The following is a 22642-nucleotide window of genomic DNA, read 5'->3' on the forward strand; positions in this document are numbered from 1 at the left end:
TTTCTCTGGTAAGGATTATTATTGATGATAAAAGATTGAAAAGTACAAAGGCAGAGTAGTATGATATTCATACCATGCTCCATTAAAATCCATCAGTTCAAACATTTTAGTAGAGGACATACTCATGAACATGACAGTACCTTAAGTCTGTTGTTTCTTATAAAATAATATAAATAGTCTAGTCATGCATAGCTCAGGTAGCTAGATACCAGCTTCTCACCAAGTAGACGTGGATTTAGTCTCAGGTGACTTTCAGGAAGATTTTTGGTGGATAAAGTGGCAATGGAGCAGGGTTTCAGTTTTTTCCTGTTAATCATCATTTCACCTTTGCTGCATACTGATCTCTCACCACCCCATGAGGTGTGTAATGGCCCTAACCATTCAACATATAATCATACCTTCAGTCCTCAGCTATGGGCTTTATCTCTGACCAGTCTTTGAGTAAGGGAGTTCAATTATTTAGTCTATAAAATGTTGGTCCTATTTCAGGATGATCTGAAATCAACCATTTAAATTTGTCATGGAAGACAGCGATGACTGAAAGCTGATTATTCCATGACAATACATAGTTCTTGGTTGGATGATGACAATAATATCAGAATAACTTCATGTACCGTATTAAAATTATACTGTCGTATCTAGCAATGTAACCTAATGAATCTAATGCTCTGAAACTTCATGTTAATTCATGTTCCATAAAATTGACAATTTGCATGTTTCAGGCCCAGAAGTGAGTGCAGCAGACAGTCCTGTATCACAGTTTTCAACTGAAACGGTGGTTGCAATAGCCGTGGCAAGCGCTTTTATTGCCCTTCTTCTAGGCTTCCTCGGAGGGTATGTGTGTGGCCGAAAATGTCACAAAGAAGAGGAGGACAATTTACCGTATCCAGACACTGAATATGAATATTTTGAACAACGACAGACTGTTAACAGGCAAGTTGTTGTTTTTTCCCCCACATAAACGTCTTGATTTTGTCAACTGCTTCCCACATTTGCAAGTGTTTCTGTTTTTGTGTTGTCAGTAACACTTGAAAATATAGTGAACTCCTGATTATCCAGTATGTGCATTATCAGTGTGTGACATAAATGCAGACATGTATGAACTAGGCTTTTGACCTCTTTTTGTACTCTACTGTCTGCTTTTGGAGGAGAGGGGGTTAGTTAGACCACAGACACTTTTAGTTCTGCCATAAAACAAAAGGGAGAAGAGGACTGGTGGGAGGATGACCGTGAAGAAGGAGTAAGTAGTGAGAGTGTCAGTCATAGCTTGACAGTATACTGTGTTGACTACTAGACTACAGGGATCGCAGAGGATACAAATACAGTGAAATTACAGCTGCCAGGAAAATTCTTACTAATCTGAGGTGGAGTCTAAACAGTTCACAAGGACTATTATACACTATCTCATAATAAATGTCAGTTGTATAACAAAATGTAAGGTAGTCAGTGATGTTTTGTGAATGCATCAAACAAAATATTTTACATTATTCAGGTTTTTTTTAAAATTATTCATGTATATTCTCCCCTTCTTTAGCCCAGATAATTAGGAGTTTACTGTATAGATATTGCATAGCATCATATAAAATTGGAAGGTGACCAAGAATGGTGAGTGGGTGCAGATTTTTATTTTATATATTTATAATAAAAGAAGGTTAATATTAAACTAAATCAAGATTTAAGTACATAGTAGATACCAGAAAAGTAAATTTGTTTAAAACATAATATTTATAAGTTATATTAATAAGACTGCATTTTAGATTTTCACAGAATAAAAATGTAAGTTGGTACATAATATGTTTGTTGTACGTTTTGGAAAACAATTTTGTATGTATTTCTTCTTGTTATCTGTATTCTTATTCGTCTTGTTTTCTCATGCAGCCGCCTAGCTCCTGAGCCTAAGCTTCTACCCCAGGAGGAGGTAACGTATGCAGAGCCTGTTTTAGTACCTGCTCCTGGTCCCAACAAGCTTAATTCTCCAAAAAGCACATTAAGGAAAGCTCATAATGCTAACCATGCTGCTGAGACGTTATTCCAGTTCTCTGACAATTACACGCCTCCACCTCGGGATCCATATGCACATCAGCGCGGTCGTGACAACTTTGGTACACTGCGCTCTCATCAAGGAGATGGATACCGTAGTGGCCGTGCACCCCCAGGCTCGGGGATCGTCAGCGATGGCTTTGGCACTGCTCGCAGTGCCAAGAAGGTGTACCTCTGAGAGGCAGGGGAGGAAGGGAGGGGGCATCGTAGCCTGACACGCCCACCACGAAACCGGGCAGGCACCGGGGGGGCGAGGCACAGACAGCAGGCAGGGAGTGGAGCTGGGACGTTGGGTGGTTCACATCCTCTGGCCACGGCCACACCCCCTTCCAGCTCATCGTCGTCACCCTCACCCCCTTCCTCCTCCCCTTCTCCCCCTCTTGTCTCTATGCATTCCATGACAATGGGTGGTAGTCCACCACCGCCGTGCAGCTACATATACAGGACTTAGCACGCAAAAGAATTTGCTCCCAAGAATCTGGTCACAGTTAGGCCATGGGCCAGTGCTTGGCTTCCAGCGTATTGTAGCACTGGCTAGGTGGTGGAGAGAAGAAGGGATTGCTGGAGGAGAGGCAAGTGTGAGAATGTCCTTTGGTTGGAATATCAAGGGGTCATTGTGGGTGCTGAACAATTATTCTAAGCTGTGGCAACGTGGAAGATATTTATTATACTGACACATTGATAAAACACAAAACAATAAATACATAGTATGACATCATTAGAATGTGTGGTTATGAAAGCTACATGCATTTTAAATATGATATTTTTTTTCTTTTAGCCAGCAGTTATAAATAAAATTAAGAATGAAAGCAGATTACATATACTAAGGTACAGGATCACTTTAGTTCATAGTGGACTATGAGATATGAGGTGGTTTATCATGATTGTAGTTAAAATGTGGTATAGAAAGCATTTCTCTTGATGCAGGTAAGTATATTCAGAATATTTCAGCATTGATTTTTGCTTTTCTTATTGGAAAAGGTGCCAGCTGAACAGCTATAATTTTCGTCATTATATTAATATGCTCTTCTGTAGATAAATCATCTTACTGTGCTTGTTTATAAAGAGATGCCTCTTTGTGTGAATTTTTAAAAGAGGTTCCCTTTTGAATTGGAAAGATTTATTTTAAAAATGTATTTTATCCAGTTAGACATCAGGTAGTCTATTTCTCAATTTATAAGCTTGTGAAGGAAATATTTATGAATATTATTACTGTGCCCAGCTTAGTTTTGCTAATGTGTAAATAATATACATACAAAGATTGAAATCATTAAATGAAATATTGGTGTTCTGGTATTGATAGAGTTGTGGTTGCACGTTTCTGGTTTTTAATAGTGAGGGTGGATACTTGGAAAAGACAGAATACAGGCAGCTAATTACATTGACAGCAAGACTGAAAGAAGTCCACATACCAGCCAACTATGTCTTTATTCAGATACCCGAGTTGATAGATTGTCAGTAGTTCTTACAAACAGTACAAATTTCACTAGGAGAAGAGAAATGACACTTTTTTCATCTCTGAGAAGTTCAATTTAACAACTTCCCTGAAAACGAAGTGTGAATGGGTTCATGAACTGAGTGATGTTTAGGAATTGAGTGATTGTTTCTTTTTGTACTCAGGCTTCGTACCAAAGAAAAAACAGCGTTGTTGTTACTCATGTGCATTAAGTGATAATGGTGTGAAAACTTCCTCACATATACACTGAGAGTCGTTCCAGCAGATTCAACTTTGGAGGTGAAGGTACCTACAATTCGTCCCCTATTGTCAGACATTTGAGTACAACATGAAATTACAAGCAGTGCATTGATTTAAAGATGGAGAAGGCAAAGCAGTCAACATCACTCTGGGGAAGTAAAATTATAAAGTTATTGAAGATATTTCTCCTTAATCTTCATCACAGAAGACACAGTTTATGAAATAATATGATTATTTTAACTGTTGAAGTGTATGAAGTCGTAATAAATATCACAGGCACAGAGAAAGCATGCAACGTATTATCTTTTTGAGATAGCACGGAGTTCATAATTAATTCCCTAGTCTTCAGATTATATACAAAATCATTTTTGTATTAAAGAATGTTTATGGACAGTTTAACATTACATAAAGTATAGAAGGAAATTCTTAATGTTTGGATTCACAATTCTGAAGGTTTTGTTCTGAAGTTCAATAAATTTTATAGTTACGTTTATGAAACATAGCCAGTATGCATAAAGTTTACTATGTACAAGGGTGCTGCAGTAAAGTACCGTGTTCTGGAACAAAGGAACATTAAGATATTTTAAACATATGGAAACAAAACATTTGAGTTTTGAAAATACCGAGACAATTATTCATGCATTGTTTTTTATTTGTTCTAACTTAAAATTTTGTCCATAGTCCTGTAATAATAATTTGCTTCTTTTTATTTTGAAATAGGCATGTAACTGGCAAGGCCACGAGATATTATCTGGTCTATAGTGACTTTTTTCTTATATTAGTATATGAAAATAGAAAGAAGATGTTTAATTCAGGTAACTACAAGGATAACAAAGGTCACTTAATAGCCATACAAATATGAAAATTAAAAATCATATACTTTAACTATAAAATATGGAAATGTAATGTTTCTGCATTCAAATCCTGGCCACAAACTGAATCAAAATCACTGAAATTAGCAAGGTTTAAAATATAACCCATTAAGAAAAAAGTTTAATTCATAATATGGTACTTAAAACTTATGAAGACTCTGGCAACTAAGATAGAGAACTCAATTTGTTTGTATGGGCTTTTGCATTGGTAATTACTCTGCATATAATCACAGCTACAGTTATGTGTGTATATGATCCAATTACTAATATATGACCAGATTTTGTGCTTCAAGGTTAAAAAAAGTCTTACTATGTTACAACACATACAACAGATGAGTGAAGACAGCTCAGAACTAGGAGTGTAGCAAAGTTAGCAACACTGCACTGGTGCCTTAGAGACACATGGCAAGGAGGGGGGGGTGTAGTCCTTCCATGGCTTTGAAGCTTGTAATTAGGTGATGACTGCTATAGCAGTTTACTGGTCTGTATCTGTTGTTATGCATGAAAGGAATCATTGAAATATTAATTAATTTATGCACAAAGTGCATGAAAATAAGTAAATCTAATGTCTGAAAACACATTGCTGTGTGTCTCGTGTGGTCTTTTGCATTATCTTGTAGATGGTTACCACCATTTCAGAGGAACATATCACCTCTATATTCAGGCTGAAGATAAAAGCAGTGTGTTCCTCTGAAATGTAGGTACCACCTACAAGATCGCAGTGTCGCAAGACCAGACTTGACATCTTCACCACTGTGAGAACCTCATGTCTCAGAAAGTACTGACCAAAACACCCGTTTTACCTTGGCACGTGTATGAAATTATGAAAGTAAATTATGTTTACAGACACAGGTATCTCATCTTGATATAACAATCTGATGTACCTTAACATTTTGAAGACTGTAACATAAGAAAGGAAAGAAAAAGTATTCACATTTACACAATGAAATGCTGACTACAGTAAGGACAGGAGAATAAATTTGTATTCTGTCTCAGGATTGGGGATAAAAACAAATGTACATCGTAGAATGACACTTTGAGATCAGTAAGGGATGGGAGATAACTACAGCCATCACTACAACTTAAACTTAAACTTAATACTTTACATACTGTGTAAGTGTATTAGAATATAAAATAAGCAAACAAACAAACTATTAACACTATAAATGACACTAGTGCGAAACGCGTTTTGACCTCAAGAGGTCATCATCAGTGGCAAAAGGGCATTAATTCATATAATCAAAAATGGTTTTAGAAAAAGATAAATCATGAAGTTGAGTTCTTTACAAAACCACAACAAGCAACACTAATTACACTAGATGTTGGTTTCACAGGAGTTGCACTCTGCACTTAGCTAAGTGTAGTGTTGCTTGTTATGGTTATGAAAAGAACTCAACTTCATGATTTATCTTTTTTTAAAACCATTTTTGATTATATGAATTAATTCCCTTTTGCCACTGATGATGACCTCTTGAGGTCGAAACGCGTTTCGCACTAGTGTCATTTATAGTGTTAATTGTTTGTTTCCTTATTTTATATTAGAACACTTAAAATTATAAACAAATATTATTTTATATATTTATAGGTTGCCACCAAAGAATTTATTCCCTTTTAGCAAAACGTTCAGTACATATAAATCTTCTTGTCCCTTTACTAAAGATTTCCATGAAGAGTACTTATAATAAGTCTTCAAATAAGTTTCTGTCATGCCCAGTGAAAGCTGAGACTATAATCAAATGAAACTGCAAGTTTTACTCTTAGAATAGAGTTGATTAGTTTCTCCATAATATTCGCAAGAACTTAAGACTAAGTCTAAATTGCGGGTTGTAATTTACATTTATAAATCATACATAGATTGTAAAAGCCAAAGTGTTTGACAATATTTGATACATGCTTCATAAAACTTTTTAACTCAGTGGCATATTAACATTAAAATGTTATTTTTACCATTATCCTGGTTTCTTTTTTTTAGTACTATTTTTTTTATTAAATGTGATTTGTGAAACCAAGCTGTTGTAGTGTATTTTACAATTTAAATTGCACCAGTAAACTATGAACCATGTTTTGATACCATTCATCTGTCTTTGTAGGATCTCAGAAAGAGACTTAATGACTGCATTTTCAAAAATATAACAAGTGTCAGTCTTGGAGAAAGAAGGCATTCTTATGGGTTCTTGCACCATGTAGTATTTTGGAGGAACATGCTAACACGATATTCACAAATACATAAAAACCTTGAATTCTGTTCTCTTAAATGTTACCCTTATGACTGTGTTAATGCTTTGGCTGCCTTTAAAGCATTACATTATAAACATTTATGAGAAGGAAAGTATCAATACCCTTTTCAAGGATTGGACCTCCATTATTTAATCTTATTTACATTCATTTTAATTCTGTTAAAATTTGTATGCTGTTCTCAGAATGTTGCATGCTTTCTCATGTGTATTTTCTTGTGGTCAGAAAAGTGAAATATTAATACTTACAAAGTCAACACTGAAGAATTTTATATATTATTGCCCAGTTAAATGCAACTGATCCCGTTGAGGAGCATGAGTTTCCATGCCACGTGATGTAATATGGTTCACATAAGTGACAAGTCTGTGAACAACTGATAGTTATTTTTTTTACATTAAGAAAACTGATACAGTCAAGTGTTCTTCATATGATACATTAAGCTAGAGGAAAACTTTTGTAAACTAGCTTTGCATTTTGCACAAAGTTAGTTAATTTTTTTCCTAATTACATAATATCATAGTTCTAAAATGTCTTCTGAACTATATTATGCTAGTATGTTATAACTCAATTTTATTTTGGTAAAGGAGTGTAATTTGTAAATATAATTGAAGTAACTTAAAAGTGTCAAGTCATAGGAGAGATTATTTTGTCATTCTGTTTTTTAAGTGATGAATTTGAACATTTTGTTACATAGTGATGTTTTAAAGCTAAAACATTGTATAGATATTAAAGGTTTTTAAATATGCTTCTTCCTAAATGCAGGGCCAGCTAAGCTATTTTGTACTGTAAAATACAAGTTTTATAATGTGAAAATGTAGAAGTATAAAGAAGTATCCACGAGCTGTAGCTGAACTGTTTCCCCTGTTTGCCATCTGTTGTGGCAGACAGATCAGAAGTTAGTCACATGTTGTCTCTTAAGAAATAAGTGCCGACAGAAAATATCGTTCCCCACAAGTCATTGCAAAGTTGTCAAGTACGTACTATGTGCAATTATTATACATTATTCTAATGTGCATTAAGTCCGAACAAGTTTACAATTTGTAACCATGTCTAGCTAACAAGCCTTGATATCTTGTTATTGTATTGTGTGATGTGTGTGTATATATGACATAGGTTATTTTGATATTGATCACCACCTTTGTTTATTATTTGTGTCTACATCACCAATTTAACTGACGAGACAATTAATATTAAATTATTGCACTTTTCTCTTAAAACATAGTGTCTTTCTATAATGATATTGATATTACAAACAAGATGTCAGGCCATGTAGTTTAGGCATGGGGTTTTTAGATAAGACATATGTCATCACTATAAAACACACATCACATTGTTATACTAGAAATTATCTTGCATTTTAGAGTAGATATTTTGGAAAATGATTCCAAAGCATCAGTCATTTGGAGCAAAAATATATTGTAATAATTAATAAGTCTTCAGCAATTATGTGCATTAATGTGTATGCCAACTTTAAAGATAATGTATTGAGAGTGAAGTACAAGATTTTATTTTCCCCATCCATCAGTCACCATGTCTATGCTATTGGAATGTCCGTGTGTGAGGCAAGAAGAAGAGGAGAAGGGCCATTGTACAGTAACATCTGCAAAGTGTAGTCAACATTTTATTTCTCGGTTCCATTCCTAAACTTATGATATTTTAACACGTTTTGGGCAGAGGAAATAGATTTTACCACTTCACTGCTTGGGCAGATTCATTACAATCTAACCAAACTTATGAAAACCACTTCTGAATTGTTCTTTTAAAATTGGCACAATTGATATACATATAGGCCTATGGAAACTACCACTAATGCAAGCTTTGAAATTATTTCTCCAGCTCTTATGAGAAAATGGTGGTGTCATTATCAGGCTCTTTGTGCCAACAGGATCACCCTTTTGTATCATACTTGTTGAAAAGATGCATGGATATGGAACATGGCTAACAGTAACTCCCATCTTGTTGTATATGGTTCATTGCAGATCTCATTAGAAAATTTTGTAAGAGAAGTCAAGATGTAGAAAGCTAATATGCCAAGTTATTTTGGATATTTGCAAGTCCAATTATTTGCAAAAACCAAGATGACTAATAGAAAAGAGTAGTGTTAGGAATTGTGAGGTTCTCAAGTAGTATTTGTTGAGTGCCATGACTGCATTTAGTGCCATCTGTTGAACTATTTTGAAAAATATGCTGATGTGATTGTAACCTCAATCACCCTAGTATTGATTCTGTTTCAGTGAATGTTAAACATGGAACTATTATATAATATACTTACTGCCTATGTAACTGCAGTGTCAACTGTACAATTTTCTTTTGTAAACATAATGTACTGAATCAATAATTAACAATAAATGAATTTGATTAGGTAAATAATGTTCTAATAAGTACTGCATAGAAGGAAATGTAGAAAATTATGTTCAAATAATCAGAGGTTTTACATAACCTATAATTTATATGCCACACAGTCTATTTCAGGTCACTCCAAAGAGGTAAGAACAAAATTAAAATTTGGTCACAGGGTGCGTGTAAGAGCTAGGTGCCAGACATGTTCTGTTAAGTCAGCAATTGTATTTTAAATAAATTATTTAGTTATTTTTTTATTTGAGTATTTGAAATCTTTTATGTTCATATCTATGTCACTTTGCTTGGTGTTTGCACTTGATGGTGATGAGTTTGACTTGAGTTGTTATAATTTGGTTTATGCAGTGGGTTGGCTATGCAAGTAATCAGCACTGCACATTAGTGTTCATTTCATTGTTTTGTATGCATGTTGTTCATACTCTGCATGCAACAAAGAAATTTTATTTGTATGGTAATATATCCCACATTCCTCTCCCCCTTTCTGCAAGAAGTCAGGATAAATTAAGCAGACAGTTCTCATAAATTATTTTCCTATGGGTTTGTAACCAAGTATTATTTCCTTATTTGTGCATTGAAAAGTGTTGTTTTATGTTATCCTCCCCCATTCCAGTTTCTTTTAAAACTGACACCCTATGATTAATTTATAATGCAAAATTCCTATCCATTTGTTTGTGTGAGTGAGTGGGAGTGGTTTCTGTATGTGAGCCAACTGTAACTTACGAAAAATTTCAAAATTGCAGCGGATTCCAGACGTCCTTGATAAACGTTTGTGCTCACTGAAGCACGGAGACAGGGAGAGAGGCAATGCCACTAATGGTTCTGAGAACCTGCAAAAACAACATCGAGTACCTGCAGTATCAACCTGAGGTTTAGGGAGAATGCCAGAGGATTGAAAAGAGGAAGGGAGGACTGAGAACATAGAGGTAGGATATGAAAGGTCATCTTAGCACTCGAATGCTTGAGTAAGTGTAAGAAGACTCAGCTCAGATAAGAGCCAAGTCTAGGGAATCCAGGGAAGGAGTAGGGACACAGGGGACTGGCAATGAAGAGTGACCTGCATAGTCTTGGTCTTTTAGCATATCTGTATACAGGAAGCAGAAAGTTTGTGCATTCCACCACAACCCACCTAGCTGTACCCCAACTTTCAATAGGAAAAGGACGGCCAGCAACCTAGCAGAGATTTTAAAAATCGCATAAAATGAACTTTTACAAAATTTCGTGATCTTCATCTTGCTAAAACTCGTATGTTTTTCGAAACAGTTTAAATCTATGAGTCTTCCTTTCGTAATGGAGGTGACTGGATAAATAAGTGATTCTTGACTTCGTCACTCTGTAAGAATGTGGCATATTTTATAATTGCGTTCGTCAGATTTTACGTTGACACAGTAATGCATTTTGATTCATCATCAGCAAACATTGGTTCTGTCAGGGTTCGAAAAAAATATAGAATCGCCCATTTGCATCAAGCAAGTTGAACCACGCCCTTTGGCATGTATAGGTTCTGGCCTATTTTACGTTGTGCTTAAGTAGATATGAACAATGTAAGATTTGAGGTTTTCACAGCGGTGAGTATAAAGATTTCTGGGTTGTGCTGTGTAATCTGGCCGATGTTAACCAACGTTTCAGAGGTCATACTGCCTCCATCATCAGGGCGATGAGTATGAAGATTTCTGTCTTCTGGGTTGCTGCTCCGTGTAGTCTGGTAGATTTCCACCGACGTTTCAGAGGTCATACTGCCTCCGTCATCAGGGTGATAAACGCAGAATCATACGATAAAGAACTCACGAAGAAATAAAAACAACTATATAAGTAAAAAGGATTTGAATTTTATATGCTCTGTATCTTTTCCAGGGAGCGGAAAATAAACTCTCCCATAACATGTCCGTTGTATTGCATTCTTAAAAAAATGGGAGAAAACGAATGTTTATTGAAGATTACTGTCTTCAGGGATGTTACGGCTTATAGTTTCCCTGATGACGGACATACCAGAAGACAATCATCTTCATACTCACCGCCGTGTGAACGTGAAATATTACATGTCTTTTGATTTATAATGTGTTATGTAATACGTTTATTTATATTTTAATTTAAAAGTAATTTATTTCGAATAAGGTAGCACATGTCGAACTGCGAAGGTAGTTTCCTTTGACAGAAACATCAACATGTAAATGATATCCTCCAGTCTTTTGCATAACCTATTTGATCCCCTTGTACTTGTTACGTCAGAGGTAGCTGTACGCGGGCGACGTCTGTCTACTGAAGTTACTCTGTTAGTAGTTGCCGAGTAGTGCGGACAGCCGTCAAATAAGGAGTTCTGGGGAGCATGGCGAGTCACACGGGGTAAGCGCGTCACTTGTTTTCTTCCATTCATTTAGATAATATTAAACGTACATTCTACATCACAGTTTAGTGTTAACGTATATTTTATCTGTTTACTTTTCAAGAAGAAGTGAGATTATGGCATCATAGGCCTATCCGCGTGTTTGAATATCTTCCTTAAACAACTTTAGAAGCATTTGACTGACTTCCACGCAACTTAGTAAGGAGGTCAAGCTTCTAAGGCAACCATACTTTCGAACTTTTTAATTGTCCGTATATTGTGTAATTCCAGCATGTCTGTCATTCGAACTACTGAGATGGGAGCGATACTATCTCCTCTTATCACACTAAATTCCGGAAATTTTCACCAGCTGCACTCCATCGTTAAGAAAACAACTCTGTCACGCGTCTCCAAAGACGTGTATTCGGCCCCATTTGCGCATTATAATCTGATTTCCGTCTATGGGCTATATAATTACAAAAAAAATAGTGATTTTATCTTCGGTATTAATTCTTAATGTTTACATTGACAAAATAAACTGTGAACATCCGTTGTCTTTACTGAATATATTAACGAAGGGTCTAGATATTTTGCGGAGTAAAGATCTTAAGAAACATCCAGCTTCAGCAGTGGTCGTTCTTTTGTAGAACGTGCGCTTAACATCTCACGTTATAGGTTGAAATCGTACAAAAGTTTGTAAGTCAGCATTGAAATATTTTCCCCCACTCTTTCTACTCTCCAGAACAGTTTTAATTTAATTGAACGTTCTTAAGTATTGTTTGTATAAATAAACATTTTCAAGAATGTATTTGGTTGGCATTGTATTTATAAAAAATATTTTTATTTGTATAATGACGTGTTCTGCGTCCTTAGCGTGTTCTATGAATTAATTAATTTATTTATTTGGTCGAGTTCTCTATACATTGATCTGTGGCCGCCTAACACTGGGTTTTCGCGGCCACAGCCCTTAAATATTTAGCTCCGTTAACTCTAATTATTTATTATGAATATTCCTAATTTTACTCTGACATTTACATGTGAAATTTGGCGCAATATGATCACAAACATAATTACACATACCATACATGTGTTTGTACTTAAAGAATTATGTAAAATAGCTAAGTACTGAGGCTGTCTGATAAGTATCAAGGCGAGGGAATCTACAGAACGTAGTCTTAAGCACGGAAATCACAAAGCAGTATAATTCTGAATTATTTTCTGTGTATGTTGAAAAGTAAAGTTAGGCATCATTCAGAAAATCTTGTTTTAAAAGTTGGGAAGAATATTTCCTCACCACCGAATTGACTGTGGTCGAAATTGAATAATCGTGAACATACACGCAGAAACTATTCTTTTTCGCAAGTCTGAACAACACGTCCCCATTTTTAAAACTTTATTGTATGAAATTTAAGTTTTGTGTATTCTTTGCACGAAGTGCATAGTGAGAACCAATTATGGGATGGTCGTGTCCGTCCGTCCATTCATTCAGTCGATTCAACTCGAGAACCACTGGACGGATTTGGATGAAATTCGATGTGGAGGTTATGTTATTCTGCACAGCCTCAAAATCGTAGTTCTGAATATTTTATGAGCGGTGATGACAAAATTACGGATGAGGTAATTCGTGAAGTTGATACTGAGGTGCTGCGATCTGGCAGCAAAGTGGGAACTATCACACAGTGCGTGTTAATACCTCCAAATGCACGTTGCTAAAAACGCATGAGGATATTATGTGCATTCGGTACGGAACACACTTTTAGAGCCGTGAACAAACCAAGTTTGTAGCCCGAGAGTATTTCATCAATATTTCTATGGTATACTGTGTGAATGTCGTGTTTATGTGTGAGCAAATTATTGGTATTCTGCATCCGATATACAGCTGGTTGTATTAAAACATGAAAGTAGCAGCATCATGTTCTACATAGGCAGGCCAGAGACTTGGTGTATAAAGTATTCAGTTAATTCAAGCGTGAAGCAGGCTCCGCCATGCGAGTCCACTACGATGCCAATGCGCAAGACTTTACATACATATGAGGGTTACTTCAAAAGTCATGGCAACTAATTTTTTGGGGGGTAACTACGTTATATTGAAGAAAGTTCAAAATACACAACGTACGAGGTGCGATCGGAAAGTTTCAAGACTGTGTCAATAGAGGGCGAACCGGATGTAGTACGAGCTTCTGCCGCTAGGGGGTGCGACCTACATTCATAGTGAATCAGTGTGCCAGCCGGCATCATCGAATTAGCATTTGTTTCTTAGTTACGGGCGTTTTGGTAGTGCATTACACCGACCCTCCTGCGATTTCGGAATGGCGGATTTTCATGAACAAATCAAATTTTGCCCAAGACTCGCCAAAACGGCTACGGAAACCTATGAAATGCTAAAGCAAGCATTTGGGGAGTTCTGGACGACCATTTTCGAGCACAACGCCCGAAAATGTTACGAAGATTCGGCAGGCCATTCACGAAGATCGACGTCGTACCATCAACGACTTGTGCGACATTGTTGGGATAGGCTATGGGACCTGTCAGCTGATTCTAAAGGAAGAACTCCACATGCGACGCATCGCAGCCAAGTTTGTGCCAAGGCTCCTGTCTGAGGACCAGAAGCAGAATCGATATCTCGTTTGTCAGGAACTCAAAGATCTTGCCGGATCGCCGGATTTAGCTCCGTGTGACTTCTTCCTCTTCCCAAAGATGAAAATTCAGCTAAAGGGAAGGAGATTTGAGACTATAGAAGAGATTCAGGCAGAATCGCAGATGGTGCTTGACAGGCTGACAAAAAAAGATTTCCAGGGATGCTTCCAGGCTTGGCAGCGGCGCTGGGATCGTTGTGTTCACTCCCAGGGGAACTATTTCGAGGGTGATGGATGAATTTAATACCCGAGATAAGTGTACGGTTTTTATATATATATATATGCGCAGTCTTGAAACTTTCCGATCGAACCTCGTATGTTATTCGCCGTCTTCCTCGTCGTTGGCAACGAGTACTTGATACACTCGAAGACTACTTTGAAGGTTGCTAGTCTTAATCTAAGAATTCTGATTTAACTCACATTGAATTTTTTTATCACAATTGAATTTTTCGATGATTAAAGAATAAAAAAAGGTCATTCCGTAAATTGTCTTTTTTCTTGCCTACTATACCTACACCCATTCACACCTACCTGATCTGACTACGCCAATCGGAGGAGTATATCGTACCCTTTCTTATGTATATTTTGAACTTTCTTCAATATAACGTGTTTGCCCCCCAAAAAATTAGTTGCCATGACTTTTGAAGTAACCCTCGTATATATAGAATGGCGCATAATTAATCATCTCATTTGAAACACCTGGATTTATTACTTCAAAAAATAGGTAGAGGCTTGGGAAATTATTATGAACTGCTACATAATGCAGCAGCACGCAACAATTGTTGAATTGTTATATCACAAACAATTGCTCAGTTTCATTGATGCAGAGATAATTTCACAGGAATTTTAACAATCTTCGATTCCTTCAACGTGTAATTGAGGCTTACACGACCTGCTTAGGGAGAGATCACTCTTTCTGTTGATGTTAGGATGGAGATAAATCTCTGTTGCTTTCCTTATGTCTAGATTTCTTGTCCACGATATTGGTGTCATTCAGTAGGTCCACTGTCCCATGTTGGTGCTATGTTGAGCTTCTCTGGATATGATGTTAATCTCTGACTTTGATTTAAACAGAACGGCCAATGTAAAGTGTCCCACGCTTACCGGGGTTGCTTTATATGCTCAGCCATCCTTCACAGGTAATGGGAAAATAGAAATTTTGCTTGGGAGGATGCCTAGTGTCTTGATGTGCTTAGATAGCGTCCTGCTAATACAAGTAAAGCTGGTTTCAACAAAGGGCAAGCAAGCTTCTGAAGTGGGATTCTCTCTAGGTGGTTTGACTTTTAGAGTTAGATTGAGAGCACAATGAATTTGCCAGTCGGTTAAGCTGTTATCAGAACATTCACTTCAGATTATGAAGTTCTATTTGGAGGATCATCTGGTTGGAGACGCTTTTATTTTCATACTCAGACCATCTAACGGATGACTCTGAGCCACAACCACTTATTTGAGAGTTAATTCCACTCCTAACACTTTAGGTGTATTCTAAGGCAAATCCATTCTGAACTGGTTCTTATTTCCATAACTGCGTATGTAGGGTGAGATCAGGATACTTGTGGTAAATACATGAACAGCAGAGGTCTGTGCTTAAATTGTACAAGTAATTAATATTCTTACCACATGATTTTATTTTAAATTTTCTTTTGTATCCAGTACACACCATTCAGCATGGTGTGCATTTGTAGTTAGCAGGATTCACGACCCATTAGTACATGGGTTTGATCGGGACCGCGATATTTAACGCTCCTGCTGTGACCACTTTTTTGTGAGATGATGAAAGTGGAGTAATTGTTAGGATGCCACGGAGAAACCCCGGAGGAAAACTCCGTGATACCTGGACCACGGCCTTGCCCAACACAAGTTGTAAATCTGAGCACCGCCAGGAATTGAACCCGGGATCACAGTATTACAAAGCCAGACCACTGTGGCGGTCATTTTAAAATTCATTTTGTAATATATTCTGAAGTGTTGCTCTGGAAAACTGGGTAAATTCAAAAGAGTAAAAAGTTAACAGAAGACAACTCTGTTCTTAATGTCTGTTTTCTTTACTTACATGATTTATTCATGTCACATCTGTTTGGCTTGGCAAATCATCGTATCCGTAACATTCATATGGTTCAAACTGGAGCTTATCTTTATTTTAAATTTTACATTTTAGTAATGAGGCATTGGGAACCAAATCGACAACAATTCACATATACATATACCATTACAACACAAAGCATCAGGTTCTCTGTCACGAGGAATATTAAATATATGCGCCTTAAAGTAAACTGGAGAGAATTACTTCCGCTGATTCTAAACATTCACAAAGTCAGAATCACAAACTAATTACTCTTCGGCCCTTAACATTTTCTTACATTGCATTTTCAAAGAAACTATCGCAGTGGAATATTTATTCTCGAGAGCTGTCTGGCTTAAGACGCCACTTGTTTGTTTAAAGGGTTTTCTGGAGATTTCATCCACTCTTTCCGCAGAATCTGCTTCAGTTGAGACTTTCTTAAAGTCGGGTTTTCCGACTTGATTCGAGGCATATTATTTTCTTCAAATGCTGTAAATGCAGCTTTCAGCCTCTTCTCTGGATGCCGGTCGACCTCCGGATCTTTCATGCTACAAACATAAGGAAAGGCTTCTACAGTAAAATTCCGTTGAGACTCAGAAAGGGGCGTGCGATGGTTGAGGGGTGAGTTTTCTGGTGGGAATTATTTGGTATACTTTTCAGGACTTTTAAGATTTGAGGTTCCCATGGTGACGAGAATGAAGACGGCTGTCTTCTTGGTTGTAATGCCATTTCAGAGTACTTCATATGGGCAGCAAGTACCTCTGAAATGTATGTTAACATCTACCAGACTACATGGTGCACCAACCCAGAAGCCAGCCATCTTCGAGACTTTTGCTCACGCTGATAACTAGTACTTGTATCAGGAAGTCAAACTTTTAAACAAACAAATACATAAATAGCCAGCCGCAGTCTGAGGCATGGACCTCGTGCGCCTGGCCGCTGGGACCGTGGGTTCGAGTCCCACTCAAGCCATGGATGTTTGTCCACGTCTTTCTGTGTTTGTATAGGTAGAGGTCTTGCGTCGGGCTGATCACTTATCCGAGAAGTCCTACCATTGTCCACATAGATCAGTTGAATAAAATAAAAACCTCGACACCTACGGGTAAAAGAGAAAGAAAGATACATAAATAAATATTCAAGACGACAATACCAGTTTTCGCAAGTACCTTAGCACTGCTATTGCCTCTTCTATAGATCGTGCCTGTTCCCCTTCTACTTGCAGCCTGTTGATATTTTCCTCCAGAGGCTTCTCAATGTGAGTCACAGGCTCCTTCACCTTCGTAGTGCCCAGTCTTCGTTTTTCTGCCTCTGCCTAAAATTCCAGTAAAATTCAGAATTTGAAATGTCATTTACTACTTCACTGGTTCATGTATAGACACAAAAAGACCAAATAAGAAAAATGGGTAAAGAGATGTCAAATTATATTTCATATAGAATGATATTTCTACAGAGTAAAATAAGATAGAGATCTAGAAAATGCTGGAAAGATTTATTTTGTGTTGAACAATGAAAACTCTCTTATTTCACATCACCTGAATCTGAGCTTGTGTAATTTTAGCCAGTGGTTGTTTTCCAGTTGTTTGTATAGATTTCAGCTCTTCCTCAAGCAAAGCTTTTGACTCAGCCTTTTTCTCAAGAAGCTCTTGTTTTTTCTTAACTTGTGATTCCTAGAAAGAAATGTAGAAGATACTACCTATAGCTAAAATATTTATTATGTACCTGGAGGAAAAATAATAACAATAATAAAAACATAAATAAATACTCAAAAATGGTTAAAAGTGAACTAATTTATTTTGATGAAACAAAAAAAAGTCATACAATAAATGTCAACAAAACGTGAAAGCTGATTTGTTAAAATCTACTGCTGTTAAACACATAAGTCATTTCTATAACTTTTCTTTGGTGAAATTTACACCGAAAGGAAAGCTCTGGAAGTGTTTCGTCGAAACATGAAGACTTAGTTATGAAGGGAGCAGCAACATAACTGATTTGTGAATTTATATTTTGATAAATCAAACAGAAATTTTAGGATGTCTAATTTCCAGTCTGTATCACAAGACAGCAGAAACTACAAATTCATTATTAGATAATTCATGATTTATATCCATTAATGCATGTTCGTATTATATCAGATTTGTCAGATGCAACCCAAAGGTTTGCATCACTGCTGTTTTAACTGTTAACATGTAAAACACAGAATTTGTATGTTTATGATTTCCATATATAATTTCACATACCTAGTTCCAGCAAAGCTAAATACAGACCTTGTTCAGGAGCCACATTATTGTTTTATATTCCACAAAAAACTGTGTTAGCAGAAGCTGATTATTCTTTGAAACTCTGTAAAGCTTAAGGACCCTATATTAAGTGGTGGCAGTACTGTTTGTCGCATTAATAATACTGATGTCAGAAAATTGAAAAAAATTTATAAAGGTTGGGTGCCCCTGAGTAGCAATATGTTCATAAACACCAACTAAGTGGAACAAATGTTTGCACAAGATAATAGCATAAGCCATCTTTCCTTAAAAAATATGGAAGCATAAGTCTAAACCAGTGGTCCCCAACACGGTGCCCGCGGGCACCATAGCTTTTTCTGGGTGCCCGCGTTGTTACGGAAAGAGGGTATACTGAATAATGAAGGCCATTCAACCATGAACATTATAAAATCAAAGCGCAGATCTCGACTTACTGACGCCCATCTTGACGATTTTTTGCGAGCGGCAACATAATCCTACACTCCCAAATTTGAAAAACTGGCCGATGAAATGCAGTGCCAAACATCAAACTAACTTCCCACTTGAGTAATAATAATTGTACTTATAAAACTACGTATTTTTGATTGCATTGTTTCTTGTATCATTAAACGTTGTGTTGTTTTGTGTATTATTTGGTGTCCATATCTTATTTGTCGAGAGAAAAGAAAATTTGGCTTTGTTAATTGGTTGATGCCAGCTATGACCTCATAAACTCTCAAATGTGCCTGTAGGCACAAAAAGGTTGGGGACCACTGGTCTAAACATAAATCACAAAACTTGCATTGTAGTTGTGAAAAAATATTCATTACTGTAGTCACAAAACATTAATAACTGACAATTTATTGACCATTATTTATGAAATACCAAAAATTTCATCAGCTGACAGTGATATTAATTCCAGACTTCCATGCTTGCTGTGCTATAACATTCACATAGGAACCGTAAATTAAATATCATTCAACCATTGCACTGCCTTAAGAATTTGACCCTCTTATTCAAACATACTTTCCTCTGCTGTTTTCTGGTTGCATGCTTGTCATCATCTTGCCAGTACTGATCTTCAAGTTGCTGTTGCCGTCGAGTGTCTTCAAGTTCTTTAGCAGCTGTCTTACGGGCACGAGCTGCTGCTGATTTACTGTTCTCACCCACAAACTTCTTGGGCATGGCATAAACCTACGGAGGAAGCAAAGCCTGGAGAAATTCTACACACGCAATCATGCTGTGCCCTAGTATTCCATTTACATTTTTTGGAAAGTGTGTTTCTTGTGGAACAAATTACTTCTGGTATACTGCAGAAAGTTCAGGTTTTCAAAACTGATATAGTACTTACTTTCATGTAAGTACACATTCTGCAGGATGAGAATATTGGTAACCACGTGTCCCACCTACCTTAAAGGTATAATATATTGCCTACAAAGTTAATTTATGAAAGTAATGGAATAAAGAATACAAAAAAAAAAAAGGGGAAGAAACACTACTGGCTGTAGAAAATCAAGTCAACTGTTCTCACGAAAACAAAGGAATGTGTTTGAATGACTGCAATTTGCAGTGCAAGTTTTATGTGGCACATGGTCCAGAATATTACAAAATAATCAGACATCCAAGATATTGCTAACTTAACACAGAGAAGACTGCAGTTACTGACCCCTAATATATGGCACTTTCCAGTTTTCGCATCATGGATCAAATGTGTACCCCAAATTGAGTTTTAGCAGTCTACAATGATTCTAAGGAATAACTCTTATCATTTCATCCATTTAAGAATGCAGCTGAAAGTTCAAAGTGGGATACTTCTTGACATTTCATTTACCAAGCACAGTCTGACTTTAAGAAAACTAATTTCAATATAAGCTTAGTCTTTACTATGATACTATTGCCTCCATCATGAAATTTAAAAATTCCAGTTTAGATAAAAACAACCTTCTCCACTTCAGTCTGCCACTCTACTAATAAATAGTGATACATACACTTACAGATGGTAATAATTTCAAAACTATTATTAGAAGAAAGTTTTTGTGAGTCAGATGAATGTGGCACATGGTTTTGGCCCCAATCAAAGACAGTATACTGACTATGCTGTGGCTTGAAAAATCTGGGTTCTATTTCCAGCAGAAGCAAATACTTTTCTTTCTCCTTGTTCTATATCCTTGGCTTAGGCCTACAAAGGATTAATGGAATGTAAATAAATTCTATTCTATTCTGCAGTCATGTCCAGACTAGCTCTGCAGCACCCAATCTTCTGTGAAATGATTACTATGGTCTCACTCCCAAACTAAGGTGACTGAGGTGTGAAGCTCACCTCCAACCAGTGCTCCACTTCCCCATATATCATGGATGCATGGTGCTTAATTAAGTACAGGGACAAATTTACCTTTTGTGATAAATTTGCAACTGATGGCTACAACAGTGCCATATATAAATTATGTGTTCATTTATAAAGTCTGTGTATGGCTGTGTTTTGGGTTGTAGCACCATAAAACACCGAGCTATAACCTAACCGCTGTGAAAATCTCAAATCCTACTATGAAGTCCATGTCCACAATTGAAAATCAATGTTATCTGTTATGGACTACAAGCAGAATCATCAAAGCTCACTTGGTAAAACTATAGAAGTGATAATACTTATGCTTTGCAACCATTCTATTGGATGGATCACCATAATATTTTGTTCAAAGATTGAAATAGGACATTACACTTGCATTAAATGGTCAGTTATAAAACTGACAAATTCCAACATCTGTCATTCAACACTGTGTTTTGCATGTCTAAGCACCATGCTTTCTACAATGTGCCACTTTATAGGGATGGTCAGCTATACAAAGCATCCACTTTAACCCATTGGGAAGTACCCAGTGGCTAGGAGACGTGCTCCGGAGCCATTCTAGATGAGGAGGCAAAGACAAAAACTCTGGGTGCTGCAAAGAACATCACCAATTAACCCGTAAGAAATAATGAAAAATGGCTTAAGTTTTGATTTAAAAAAATATGTTGATGGGAAGTGAGAAGCTCCATGTATTCTCAACACCTCATCACTAAATATGGGTGTTAATCTTCACATTCTGGCCACTGTAACCGTAGGATGAATACCCCTTGTAAGCAATGAATAAGAGCTGGCTGAGTGATCCCAAAAAGTGTTCTGAACACGGTGCTCAAATTCCGTATGGCTTAGGCCCGGAACTGTCTAACCTCTTTCCGAGTAACCACAAGTATTACTGTACTCCTACAATGAGGTTAAGTCACGATCAAACAATATTTTGGAACACTGTATACCAAGCTATTTACCAACCTCCCTCAGAAAATCAAGTGAAATGTCCTAGAAGTAACTACACATCACTCTCATACAACGGCATCAGTTATTAGAAGTCCACTTCTTGCCGTTCACGGCCTTCGACTTGAATCTAATAAGCCAGGGTTGTGTTATTCCAGAGAGTGTGATGGAGACATTAATTCAAACAGTAAATATTAATGCTGGTTTCTGTAATTCCCAAGATATGTCTCAGTAGACTTAGTGTCTGTAGCCGATTTTCCTCAGACGGAAAATAGTTATAACGAACAGCTCAATCTAATACGAAAGCCATGTTTTTATTTATTTGATACATGAAACAACACTTGTACATTTAAGTGCTCTACGTAACTTCTTCAGTTTTGGAGTTGTCCTTTTGAAATGTAGAAATCGTTGTGTTGATTTCCTGTACAGACTTTAACCTATTCTCTAGACTCCTTAAACTCAGAAGTCAAATTCCTTACATGCTATTCTTGATATCATGCCCAGGACCCTGAAATGCGTTCATATTCCAGGTTATAAATGGAAAAGCTTCCGGAATCGATCATTACCAATTTAAGTTCTATTCTGATATAATTGTTGAGAAATGTCCTCACTTCTCAATTCACCAAACTTTTGGAACTGCAGCTAAAGAAATATTAATTTCTGAAACCCCCTACCTGACTGTGGGTTTGTGGTCGTAAGTTGTTTTCTTACTGATTGAGCTACCGACGCTGAACTTAAAAGTTTTTTTCCAAACAATCAGCGATGGCAGAAAAGTCGGAGTAGATATGCATTTCCACCAATTGCACCTTAAATAGGGAGACGGCAACAAATTTTTGCGACATCTATTTGTATCTGTCTAGAGTTACTTGAACGAAGTTCACGCTACATACGATAGATGTA

At 36.7% G+C, this 22642-nt stretch overlaps 3 protein-coding genes across 13 annotated transcripts in view; 2 read left to right on the plus strand and 1 right to left on the minus strand.

Moving 5' to 3' along the window:
- Nucleotides 1-9213, plus strand: part of Sema1a (semaphorin 1a) — a 799656-nt gene extending 790443 nt beyond the window's left edge. For all 7 annotated transcript variants that reach the window (XM_022079449.2, XM_087343635.1, XM_022079438.2 and 4 more), the window contains 2 exons: nt 723-933; nt 1879-9213. In XM_022079449.2, the coding sequence (XP_021935141.1) occupies nt 723-933; nt 1879-2218 (551 nt within the window). In that variant the 3' untranslated portion in view covers nt 2219-9213. The remainder of the gene's footprint in view (nt 1-722; nt 934-1878) is intronic.
- A 2253-nt stretch (nt 9214-11466) lies between these two features.
- The window catches only part of LOC110837377 (unconventional myosin-Ie), a 79357-nt gene continuing 68181 nt past the window's right edge, over nt 11467-22642 (plus strand). Inside the window, exon 1 of the mRNA XM_087343640.1 lies at nt 11467-11541. The gene's annotated coding sequence lies outside the window, so the exon portion shown is untranslated. The remainder of the gene's footprint in view (nt 11542-22642) is intronic.
- Nucleotides 16182-22519, minus strand: LOC110837370 (coiled-coil domain-containing protein 124). 5 transcript variants are annotated; one of them, XM_022079409.2, is made up of 5 exons: nt 22417-22519; nt 19480-19647; nt 17752-17886; nt 17386-17531; nt 16182-16767 (listed from the first exon to the last, which is right to left on the minus strand). In XM_022079409.2, exons 2-5 carry the CDS (start codon nt 19636-19638, stop codon nt 16575-16577), a joined length of 633 nt encoding a protein of 210 aa, XP_021935101.2. In that variant the 5' UTR covers nt 19639-19647; nt 22417-22519; the 3' UTR covers nt 16182-16574. The 5 variants fall into 5 exon arrangements, with proteins under 5 accessions (XP_021935101.2, XP_087199780.1, XP_087199781.1 ...); XM_087343654.1 differs by having other exon boundaries at nt 22309-22418; XM_087343655.1 differs by lacking the exon at nt 22417-22519 and adding an exon at nt 22222-22241.

Source organism: Zootermopsis nevadensis, unplaced genomic scaffold (assembly GCF_977971745.1).
Source record: "Zootermopsis nevadensis isolate Lab colony 2312 unplaced genomic scaffold, Znev_1.0 Znev_ptg000006l, whole genome shotgun sequence".
In the NCBI taxonomy this organism is placed as follows: Eukaryota; Metazoa; Arthropoda; class Insecta; order Blattodea; family Termopsidae; genus Zootermopsis; species Zootermopsis nevadensis.